General features: G+C 33.6%; 1 protein-coding gene across 1 annotated transcript in view; it reads left to right on the top strand.

The window, feature by feature from the left end:
• The window catches only part of LOC125496740 (putative disease resistance RPP13-like protein 1), a 45,948-nt gene extending 37,510 nt beyond the window's left edge, over nt 1-8,438 (top strand). The window contains exon 2 of the mRNA XM_057394107.1: nt 8,433-8,438. Coding sequence (XP_057250090.1) covers nt 8,433-8,438 — 6 coding nt within the window. The remainder of the gene's footprint in view (nt 1-8,432) is intronic.
• Nucleotides 8,439-12,146: the final 3,708 nt, after the last annotated feature.

Below are 12,146 nucleotides of genomic sequence, written 5' to 3'. Positions count from 1 at the left end.
TAAGCTAATTGCAAAATAAATATATAGAATTGTGTTTAACGATGTTTATATACACGTGAAAATATAAGCAGATTTTTTTTGAATTAGACCCATTTTAGACCCTAGACCCTACCCATACCCTATCGGACCCTAAGGGTACGTGTAAGGGTCCTAAAAAATTTTACCCTATGAGTACAGGTAGGGTGTGGGTCTACATCCAAAAATTAGGATATGAGTATGGATCTAACCTTACCTTACTCGTATCCTATCCATTGCCAACTCTAGGTCTGAGTTTGATTTTTTCGAACCTAGTGGATCTATGTCGGAACTGGGTTCTATAGAAAATCCAGGTGTAGGTTTGGGTCCAGTTCGGACCTACCACATATTCGACCTATTGTCATCCCTACAAGCAACACCTTATGGCTCGTTTGACATTACTCTTATAGTTTTTAGTTTTTTGTTTTAAGAATCTAAAAAAATCACATGATATAAGGAGTAAAATAAACTTGACATTAGTCATACAATAGCCTTTTGTACATGCGATGCGTGCATAAACATGTATAAAATTAAATTAATTGCTAATAACATCCAATAAGTGAAGAATTTTTAAATTTTTAATCAGTTTAGTTGAAAGAAAGTAACTAACTGTGTTGTAAATTTTCCCTGTTTCTTGTTGATGTGCCTTTTAAATGTTTTTTTAATTAATTAGGTAGTTTTTTGCATTTTTCATGACTCACCTGTGTTGCGATATACTTCCTCCGTCTCATAATATAAGTCCTGATTCTATTTTTACGCGGGAATTAAGGTTAAATGGAATCTTGTTTTATTTGAATAAAAAAAATTATTTTTATTGAGAAACACTTGCATTGTTTTTTTTCTTTTTAACAAAAAATAAAAACTGTCATTTAATGTTGCATGGTTTAATGTGTAGGGAGTTCAATGGGGTAAAAGATTTCATTTTGTCATTAATAATGGTGCATTGGAACTGAAATTATGATGACATTTTGGGAATTAAACTATATTCATGAGGATATTTTGGGAATAATTATTGATTGAAAATAGAAATAAGACTTATATTTTGGTACACCTTATAAGGAAACAGGACTTATATTATGGGACGGAGGGAGTACAATATAGTAGCCTTTATATGTGATAAGTGTGTTTCAAACATACTTTATGGACTCCTTTTAACTCATTTTGATCCTCTTTCTCCCCTTTCTTCCCTCGTTATTCTCCCTTTTCCCTTCTATTTCATTCACTTGATCATACTTGATCATAGTGATATTTTGCTAGATTTTTAGTCATTTTTGACCGAATTTCTAGTACATTTGCTTTCACCTTGTTTTGCCATGTTCTTGATATAGGTGAAACTACTAAGATGGCTACGATTTGTAAAGTTGGAAAAGGTAGCAATGAAAAAAAGCACACATTGATAAATGGTCGCTTGCACCATTCCCCATGTCCGCTCGCACAAAGGAGCACATTGCACAATGAAATCTTGAACAGAGAACTTCAAATGGACATAACTTTCAAAGCAAATCGGATGAAGGTAATTCCAGTTGGAGGTGAAAGCTCGTTTCGATATCTTTCCAACGACTGGTCATAAGCTTGATTTGGATATAAAACGAAGAAGTTATGCTCGTTTTAAGTTGAACTGTCCGTTTGAGGCAGAAGGTGAGGTGCGCCCGCACCTGATTTGGTGCGCCCGCACCTCTGTTTGGTGCGCCCGCACCTCATCTTGGTGCGCCCGCACCAGTCGTTTCCGGAAAAGGGAGCTCGTGGCTTCATTAAACGAGTTTTTGTTTTATTTCGAGGACTTACGCTTTATTCTATTTTCACACAATTTTAGGGTTTTGTATTAGAGAGAAAACATTGAGTTTTCATTGGTAATTGAGATTAGAGATCATAGTTTGTGATTCGATTTACATTCAAGGTACTTTTATTCAATTCAATTCAAAGTTTTAGTTTTTATTTCATTCTCTTGGTGTTGTTTATGTTCTATATATTTAAGATCTTCATTTCTTTAGTTATAATTGCGATTTCTATTAGTTTAATAATTTCTTAATCATGTTTACCTTAGATTAGTCATAGATTCATTGTTTAATTGCTTTAACTCCATGATTAGTGAGTAGTTTCATAATCTAGGGTTAGGGTGAAAGTATGAATTAGGGTTTTAAATATGATGTTGATGTGATTGTGATTATTTAGAGAATTTATGCATTGATCTTGGTGTTTTGAGACCTTAGGATAGATATTGATCACATTTATACTTTGGTATTTTGATTTCAAAGTTTCTTAAATCGGATTTTGAACTCTTTTATCATCCCCAAGAATCAACTTAATTTCTATACCAAGATATTGGATGGAAATTAAGGGGATCCTTCATTAGGGGTTTTCCAAACTTATTGAATCTCTTAATCAATTAACTAAAGACCATTCGAGAGAGGATTTAGTTGATTGATTAATGATTACTCTTGAGGACCATTCGAGAGAGGACTCAAGTAATTTAGAGGGAAACTAAACCTTGCATAATCGTCTCTGTTGCTTCACAATCGCATTACAATCATCATCCGTTCTTATTCATACTAGTAACCTTAACTCTAGTGTCTTTTATTTGATATTTAAACTCGTGTATTTGCTTGTTCTAGCTGTTAGATAGTCTTAATTGTTACCAAACATCTTTCAAACCCCAAATACCTTTCAATTAGGTAGTCTAGACTTGATAGACTTTAATCAATCCCTTTCCCTGTGGATCGACCCTTGACTTGCCCTTACTATTCTCTTAGTGATTGCTTGTTAGGACTATAAATATTGTTTGGAAAGCGGTTCTTAGTGCCTTAACGACACACTAAAAACCTCTTATCAAAATGGCGCCGTTGCCGGGGAAATATGCTATTGATTGAAGTTTTCTTAAGTTTGAAATTGCTTAATTGATTTTTTTTTTTTCTTTTTTTTTTTTTTACTTTTCTTTATTGGTTTTTTTTCTTGTCTTTATTTTATGTGGTAAGTGTGTTTATATGAGTCTAGGGTTTTGTACATAATTTTTTTTTAATTTTTTTTTTTAAGAGAATTCCAAAAAATGACGAACTTCTTTTTTCCTCAATATGAGGATGAACCATTTTGGAATTATTATCAGAGATTTGAGAACACTCTTCTAACTAAGTATAGACTTGAGATTTGGGAGATGTGTGAGGTGATATATGATGGTTTGAATATGCATACAAGAGAAATTGTGGAGTCTATGTTTAATGGTGAATTTCGATTCCAACACTTTGATGAAGCATGGAGTTTCTTTGGGTGGTTGTCTAGAGATACTTATGAGTGGGACCATGGAAATACCACTTTCTCAAATTTAGAAGATGTCTCTAGCTGTGAACGCCATGTTTATTCTGAAATTCTTAATTCACTTGAAGAAAATATGGCATTGTTAAAGAGATGTGATTCTATGATGGACAACATTGTCGAATCTAGCAAAATATCAATTGAAACATTGGGTCAAATTATCAATAATCAAAATACTCTTGTATGACCATAACTAATGAAGATGATGAGTGGGATATGGATGAGAATCCAGAGTAGAGGAATCATTTGTTGAGAAAGCTTACACTATAAAGTCTAATGATGTTGAAAAAGTAGTTGATGAGACTTTTGTTTCTACTCGTTCTCTTCATATTCCTTTTTCAAGGAAAATCGACTTAGTTCCTTCCTTTCCCATCTTATTCCCTCGCCTCAAAGTTTCACCATTGGAAGAGCCTTTGACCTCTTTAAACCTTCACAAGACCCAAATGAAAGTCATCGAGGATAGAACCGAGCTTAAAATTTGCAAGGATCATCAAAAGGAGAACTCATTGTTTTCTTCTTTTTATTTGAATCTTAATGTTTGTTCTTCATACTTTCCAGGATTCTCTTGGAAATTTCATTATTTCCGGCACTCATTACTTGGTAAGCATATAGACGCATTGAAATTTGTGCATGCTCTTTATCTATATCATACCTATTTGATCCATTGTGAAATGTGTGCTAATGCTTATGACAAACTATTGAGATCTTTGTCAAATTATTTAGTGATAAGGTCTAGCTAATTATCCTAAAAGAGCTCTTTTTGCCAGGTATGTTGAGACCCTTCTCCTTATCTTACTTGGTTAGGATTTTTTCTTGTTTTTTTGCCTTACCTCATCCCTTACTTTCTCTTTGCTTGTACACTCCGAGGACGGAGTTTGTATTAAGCTTGGGGGAGTTAGTTAGCATGTGTTCTCTCCATCTCAACATTTTTTTCTCCCTTTGCATTTAGGTTTTTTTAGTGCTTTTGCATGTTAGGTTTGCATAAAAAAAAACACACAAAAATATTTTTTTTCCTGCATTTAGGATAGCTTGGTTGCATGCATGATTTGTGGCTAAAAATGTTCATAACTTGATTGGAAGACCTTCCCTACATTAGACTTGATGGTTTTGGAAGCCCTGTTGTGACTTTAAGTGACTCTTGAGAACGATAACTTTTGGTAGAGTCTCTTTGAAATTAGGCGAGTTGGATGAATGGATTGCCTTGCCCCTTGTGCGACGAATCCCGAAGGAGGGCCAAGAACCTCGTAAGACTCATTCCAACCCTCACCATTGATCGCCTAACTTGTGACTTGCATTTTAGCTCCCCAAGATTGCATAAGACGAGCCTTTAGAAGAATGATTTAGGGCGTTTCTTTTTGCTAGAAATAGGAGCTACAAAGCCAAAAGCTATACCGGCATAATTATCCGCTTCTCAACCCATCTGAGCCTTTCTATCCTATTTTTGCTTAACCCTCATAATAAGTCATGGCCAAACTTTCCCCAAAGTGGAGTGCATGTCTAGTTTTGTTGAGTTAGTTGTTTTGATATTGAGTCTTGGTTGAAGAGAGTTAATTGCTGTATATGCAAAAGTTGAAAATTGAAAAAAAAGACAAAAGAAAATAAAAGAAAGAAAGTCTTTAGTTTTCATTTGATTTCTATTGAAAGAAAAGAAAGAAAGAGCAATTTGATGAGAAAAATGAAAAATTCAAAAAGTGAAAAAGGTGAAAACAAGTGAAATCAAGGTTATGTGTGAGTTCTTGAATTGAGATTGTGTTAGGACTAGCTTGGGGGAGTATTTACCCCTAGTTTGTACTCCACTTACCCTTTTTGCACCACATTCCTAAACTATCATCCACACCCTTAACCTAGCCCCGTTACAACCTTAACAAAGTCCCTTTTGACTTCTAGATTGGACTTGGTCGATTTAGTAGTGGCGGGCGAGATTTTGTGCAAGTCATGATAGGGTCATCAAAATGTGGTAGAGGCGAGCAATTATGGTTGAGCATCCCTAGGGAGGAGTCAAACTTGGGTCTTGGAAGTGGAGAAGAGTGAGAAATCACTCTTGGAAAGCCTTCTTTCAAAAAGACTCGGTTGATCGGTGGATTGACCTTAGAGTCACTCTTGTGCTTCCTAATCATCATCCCTCTTGTGTTTGGTTGGTCTCCTAAATCTTGCTATGAACTCATTTAGCTTGCATGTCATGTTTGTAACCTTGCATTTAGAGCATATAGGTTAGTTTGTTGCATGTTTCCCTTTTCTTTTTATTCTCTTTTTCTTCTTCTTTCCTTCATTCTCACTCTTGGTTTACTTGAGGACAAGCAAAACGCTAAGCTTGGGGGAGTTTGATAAGTGTGTTTCAAACGTACTTTATGGACTCCTTTTAGCTCATTTTGATCCTCTTTCTCCCCTTTCTTCCCTCTTATTCTCCCTTTCCCTTCTATTTCATTCACTTGATCATACTTGATCATAGTGATATTTTGCTAGATTTTTAGTCATTTTTGACCGAATTTCTAGTACATTTGCTTTCACCTTGTTTTGCCATGTTCTTGATATAGGTGAAACTACTAAGATGGCTACGATTTGTAAAGTTGGAAAAGGTAGCAATAAAAACAGCACACATTGATAAATGGTGCTTGCACCATTCCCCATGTCCGCTCGCACAAAGGAGCACATTGCACAATGAAATCTTGAACAGAGAACTTCAAATGGACATAACTTTCAAACCACAAATCGGATGAAGGTAATTCCAGTTGGAGGTGAAAGCTCGTTTCGATATCTTTCCAACGACTGGTCATAAGCTTGATTTGGATATAAAACGAAGAAGTTATGCTCGTTTTAAGTTGAACTGTCCAGTTTGAGGCAGAAGGGTGAGGTGCGCCCGCACCTGATTTTGGTGCGCCCGCACCTCTGTTTGGTGCGCCCGCACCTCATCTTGGTGCGCCCGCACCAGTCGTTTCCGGAAAAGGGAGCTCGTGGCTTCATTAAACGAGTTTTTGTTTTATTTCGAGACTTACGCTTTATTCTATTTTCACACAATTTTTAGGGTTTTGTATTAGAGAGAAAACATTGAGTTTTCATTGGTAATTGAGATTAGAGATCATAGTTTGTGATTCGATTTACATTCAAGGTACTTTTATTCAATTCAATTCAAATTTTAGTTTTTATTTCATTCTCTTGTGTTGTTTATGTTCTATATTATTTAAGATCTTCATTTTTCTAGTTTAATAATTGCGATTTCATTAGTTTAATATTTCTTAATCATGTTTACCTTAGATTAGTCATAGATTCATTGTTTAATGCTTTAACTCCATGATTAGTGAGTAGTTTCATAATCTAGGGTTAGGGTGAAAGTATGAATTAGGGTTTTAATATGATGTTGATGTGATTGTGATATTTAGAGAATTATGCATTGATCTTGGTGTTTTGAGACCTTAGGATAGATATTGATCACATTTATACTTTGGTATTTTGATTTCAAAGTTCTTAAATCGGATTTTGAACTCTTTTATCATCCCCAAGAATCAACTTAATTTCATACCAAGATATTGGATGGAAATTAAGGGGATCCTTCATTAGGGGTTTTCCAAACTTATCGAATCCTTAATCAATTAACTAAAGACCATTCGAGAGAGGATTTAGTTGATTGATTGAATGATTACTCTTGAGGACCATTCGAGAGAGGACTCAAGTAATTTAGAGGGAAACTAAACCTTGCATAATCGTCTATGTTGCTTCGCAATCGCATTAGCAATCATCATCCGTTCTTATTCATACTAGTAACCTTAACTCTAGTGTCTTTTATTTGATATTTAAACTCGTGATATTTGCTTGTTCTAGCTGTTAGATAGTCTTAATTGTTACCAAACATCTTTCAAACCCCAAATACCTCTCAATTAGGTGGTCTAGACTAGATAGACTCTAATCAATCCCATTTTCCCTGTGGATCGACCCTTGACTTGCCCTTACTATTCTCTTAGTGATTGCTTGTTAGGACTATAAATATTGTTTGGAAAGCGGTTCTTAGTGCCTTAACGACACACTAAAACCTCTTATCAATATGCACGTTATGCATGCGAAATCATATATTCTTTAATTACTTCTACTAATAATTGAAAAGGGGAATTGTAGTTATATGTTTTTTGTTTGCAAATGATGAAAAATAGAATATAATGATAACAAGATGTTGTAGTGTAACTTGTTTTTGGGATAAGACATTAACTAGGGATTTAAACTTTCCTTTTGTAAATATGAGGTCAATTTAACATAGAAAGTTGTACATAATCTGCTCTTTATTCCATCCTTGTAAACGATAAGGTTGAAGCTCTCCTCGTACGGAGGGTCTCCTAACCTTCTCTTTTCCTACCTTTTTCTACAAAAATGCTTGCTGTAACTAGAGCGTATGTTATGGAGAATTCGTAATCAATCAATTTATGTTCACCCTATGGATATTCTTTCTGGATATTCAATCCGAAATGTTCGAATCGAAGAAAACGTGATCCGAAAAAATCGAATATCTGAACTTTCGAATCGTAAAACTAAGAAATTGAATTTTCCAAAGGAAAATTACATAAAATAAGTTTCGAATCATATTGGATATTTCGGATATTGGAATTAAAAACGGATATTTCAGATTGGAAATCCAAAAATATCCGAAAGAAAACCCAATATTTGGATATCCATATTTGAAAATTTTCGATCTATATGGATAAATATTTCAAATATCCAATTCAAAATATCAAAAAAAAAATTGAAAATCGAATTGATCAGATCGACCGAATGGGATACTTATTAACATCCCTAGTCCACCCACCATCCCTAGGATTAGATCGGGTGACTCGGCATAGGAAAAGCCCGACCCAGCACAATATCGTCGTATATCATGCTTGGGAGAATTTTTAATTGTTAGACACGAGCCATCTCAAAGCATGGAAATTAACTTTTGGTCGAATCGAGGCATGTGGTCGACGCCACTCATCAAGTCGAAGCCCAACATTTTTGCGCCCATTTTTCTTTTACTACTACTAGATTTTTTTATTTGAGGGGACAACTACTAGATTTTTGATTAGTCATGAAGTAATGTAAACGATTTTACTTTCATGTGTATTTGGTAATTTTGTTTTTGGACATCTCAGATTTAAAGATTAACTAGTTATTAGGCTCGTGTTATGCAACGGGTAAAAATTTTATTATATGAACTTGAAGTCACAAGATCAAAACCTACACTATGCAATTTCTATTTTTTTTTATTGTACAAAGATTATATAAACTAAGACCCCCTTAAGTAGAGCATCACGTACTATTACTTGTTTAGGAACTTTGTATAGATGCCATTGTAGAAACTCATACTTAGTTGTATGATTGGAGATTTGTCAACTTTTTTCATATTGTGAACGCATGGTGTGTCACAATAGCAATAAAAAATTACTAGAAATATTGACAGATTTAGCTTAATACTTCATCTGGTTTTTAGATGATCTATTTTAACTTTTGCCACTATTCATATATATTTTGACTATATTTTGTGATTTGTAGTTAATGAAAAATATACTCATATGTAATCTTATTAGATTCGTCTCAATGTGTATTTTTCAAATATCAACTTTTTGTAATTTTTTCTTATTGATAATTGAAGATATAAGGTTCAAAATAGTGCATCGGCAAGTGTGTCCAAAGTAAACGGGTCGACTAAAAGAACAGAGGAAGCACATGGGATAGAACTGTATATGCTTCAATTTAAAACTAATGTATAATACTTTCTCTGTTTCACATTACTTGAAATATTTCTCGGACAAGTTTAGCGATGCGTAATTTTAATTAATAATAACTCTAATTTCTTATAAATTAAAATTATAAAATTATGATATTTTGAAACTAGATATCAATGTGAATAAAACAAAATGACATGAATATATTATTCCTTAAGTAGAATTCACAAAATTTGGTCAAAGTGAGTTTGTAAATAATAAAAGTGAAAGTGCTTCAAGTATCTGAAATGAGGAAGCACTTTGTAATATGGGATCTATATAGATATAATCATCAATGCAACTCAATAAGAATAAAATGAAAATAAAATATTAATTAGTTATATTGTCAATATATTCACAAATAAGTTAAGATTGAATTTCAAAACACTTATCATATAACATATATCAATCAAAATTCTTGATCGATTTTCTCTTTCTAAAAATCCTTGACTAGGAACTCAAGACAAGCCAGCCCAACCATTGTGGACCTGGTCCATTTCCCCCTTTAAGCTCTACTTGAATGTCATAATTGTGTCTCATAATAATGCTTTCATTAATTATAATCCCAGATGAAGTTCGCTTTTATAAATTAGGTCGAATAACCTACTTTTCTTGTGGGGACTAGACCGTATCTTAGTAGGAAAAGAGCAAATTTCTTTTAGAAGTCAATAATAAAGAATTTTTTTATGAAATTACGTCAAAATGGTTCAAAATTCTATGTTAGGGGAACAAGCCGTATCTAATTTCATTCATCGTTAAGACGTTGGTAGACTTCTACATCATCGAACTCTTTCAAGATGAAAGAAGTACTCCCCTTAGTTCTTAATCTTCCCAAACAACATTTAGGATCTTACCTAGATCTTCAAGGCTACAAACTGAATTTAGCAAATCTTCCTTCCAAAAATATGTTATTTATTTCAAAGTCAATAACAAAACAATCAAGGTCGGCTAACCTCCATTGTATGACCTTTTGGATCTTACTCAAATTCTACTGAAACCTAACATAACAAAAGACGATAGATAAAACTATTAGCACTATATTCATCGAGCATAACAAAATAGTCAAGAGCTAAACTAGACTATAAATAGGATAGGAGTGTAAGGCAAGTCATGTCACTATTAGGGAGTCAACTACCCTATTGTGCTAAAGAACTAATACTCACAAGTTGCGTTTACGGTATAGATAAAAAACTAAACACTATAAACATGAAAGGAAAAAACATGTTAGTCATGGTGAGAAACGTGAACATGTAGTAAGAAATGTGATAGAACACGAGAAATAAAGGGATAAGACTAAAATTATACAAAAGCTGCTTGGTAAAATCGTCAACAATAAATTGCTTGTACATCTGAAAACCAAGTAGTTCTAAAGTTGGATATGACTTTATTTCTTTAAAAGCACTAAAATTATAAATAGTTAGGAGAACATATAAACACATAGAAATATTAAAAATAAATGTTTTTTTTTTTTTGAAAATGAGGAAATAAGGCATTCATATAACATGATAAATCCTGTGAAAAAAAAGTTTGTCGTCACAATACATCAAGCTAGAGGGAACAACGATTCCCAAAAACCACACAACCATTACTAGCTCCAATCCATATGCTAACTTGCATCCGACACAAATACGAGGATCATTTCTTAGCATGGTCCTTCTGTAATCTATACAAATATATTAAAAAGCGTGCGTGACAATGTATACATGCCACGTGGCACCCTCAATCTGCCACTAGAATTTTGCCACGTGTCTTAACCAACAATAAGCCAGGTGATCATTATTTGAAAAAATATACATGTTGAAGCCGCTGGGTTCAAACCCTTGACATCGAGTAAGGATTTCCAAATATTTACCATCTAATCTAACATCTTTTAGTGATTCATGTTTCCACAAAATTATAGATATGTGTTATAATTAGTAATGTGACGGTTAATGCCTACTTTTAGCCATAAAGTTTATTTTTCTTATTTGATTTTTTTTTTTCAGTCATCCCCTTGCTCCTTCTCTCCTTTCGAAATTCACCATGATCATTAGAGTCCTATACTTTGTAATTAGTGGTGTAGTGTTACAAATTATTCTTGATGCTAATCAAATCTTATTGTTGTTGTTCGAGAATACGAATCAGAAGATGAAGTTCAAAGAAACAAATGACCTATCAATAAGAATTAGAGTTCGTATTGTGTCGGACGAGTCCGACACAATATTCTCGTCGGACGACTTCAGTTAGAAGCACTTGTGCTTCAGTTAGACGCACTTGGGTTTCAGTTGGTCTTTATTTTTTTTTTAGGTAGTCTTCATTTTTTTTCAGGTAGTCTTCATTTTTTTTCAGTTAGTCTTCTTTTTTTTTCAGTTGGTTTCAATTTTTTTTCAGTTAGTCTTCAATTTTTTTCAGGTAGTCTTCAAATTTTTTCAGTTAGTCTTACATTTTTTCAGTTAGTCTTCATTTTTTTTCAGTTAGTCCTAATTTTTTTTTTCAGTTAGTCTTCATTTTTTTTTTCAGTTAGTCTAAATGAAAGTAAGTTACCTCTAAATGAAAGTAACTTAGGTCTAAATGAAAGTAAGTTAGGTCTAAATGAAAGTAAGTTACCTCTAAATGAAAGTAAGTTACCTCCAAATGAAAGTAACTTACCTCTAAATGAAAGTAACTTACCTCTAAATAAAAATGAGTTACCTCTAAATGAAAGTATATAGTTTCCTCGATGGAGATAAGAGATGAAATCTGATATCTTGTTGTGCAAATATGGGTTGTTGTGGGGGACGATGTAAATGTGCGTTACAGAATGTAGACTTTTGACTTATCATCTCCCTTATCATCTTCACCTGCCTCTTCTAAATGCTCGTACGCAGAATGTAGACTTTTGAGGAAACTATACAATGATATTATTTACTTTGTGCAAAATCATGTCAAGCCTGTTACTGTTACCACTACTCCAACTTATAATTCTTACCCTTCACCACCTTTAGTTACTGCTGTTAATTCCATACCCAAAAAATCAGAAAAAGTATAATGGCGCAAAGGAAGCGAGGAGAGAGAAGGATGATTTTTGTGGGTTTCAATAGTTTGGTGGACATTGAAAGACTTTGGGATGAAGCTGATTGTTGG

This window comes from Beta vulgaris, chromosome 4, assembly GCF_026745355.1.
Source record: "Beta vulgaris subsp. vulgaris cultivar EL10 chromosome 4, EL10.2, whole genome shotgun sequence".
Classification (NCBI taxonomy): domain Eukaryota; kingdom Viridiplantae; phylum Streptophyta; class Magnoliopsida; order Caryophyllales; family Amaranthaceae; genus Beta; species Beta vulgaris.
The sequence above is the reverse complement of the archived record's forward strand: the minus strand, read 5'-3'. Positions and strand labels throughout refer to the sequence as shown.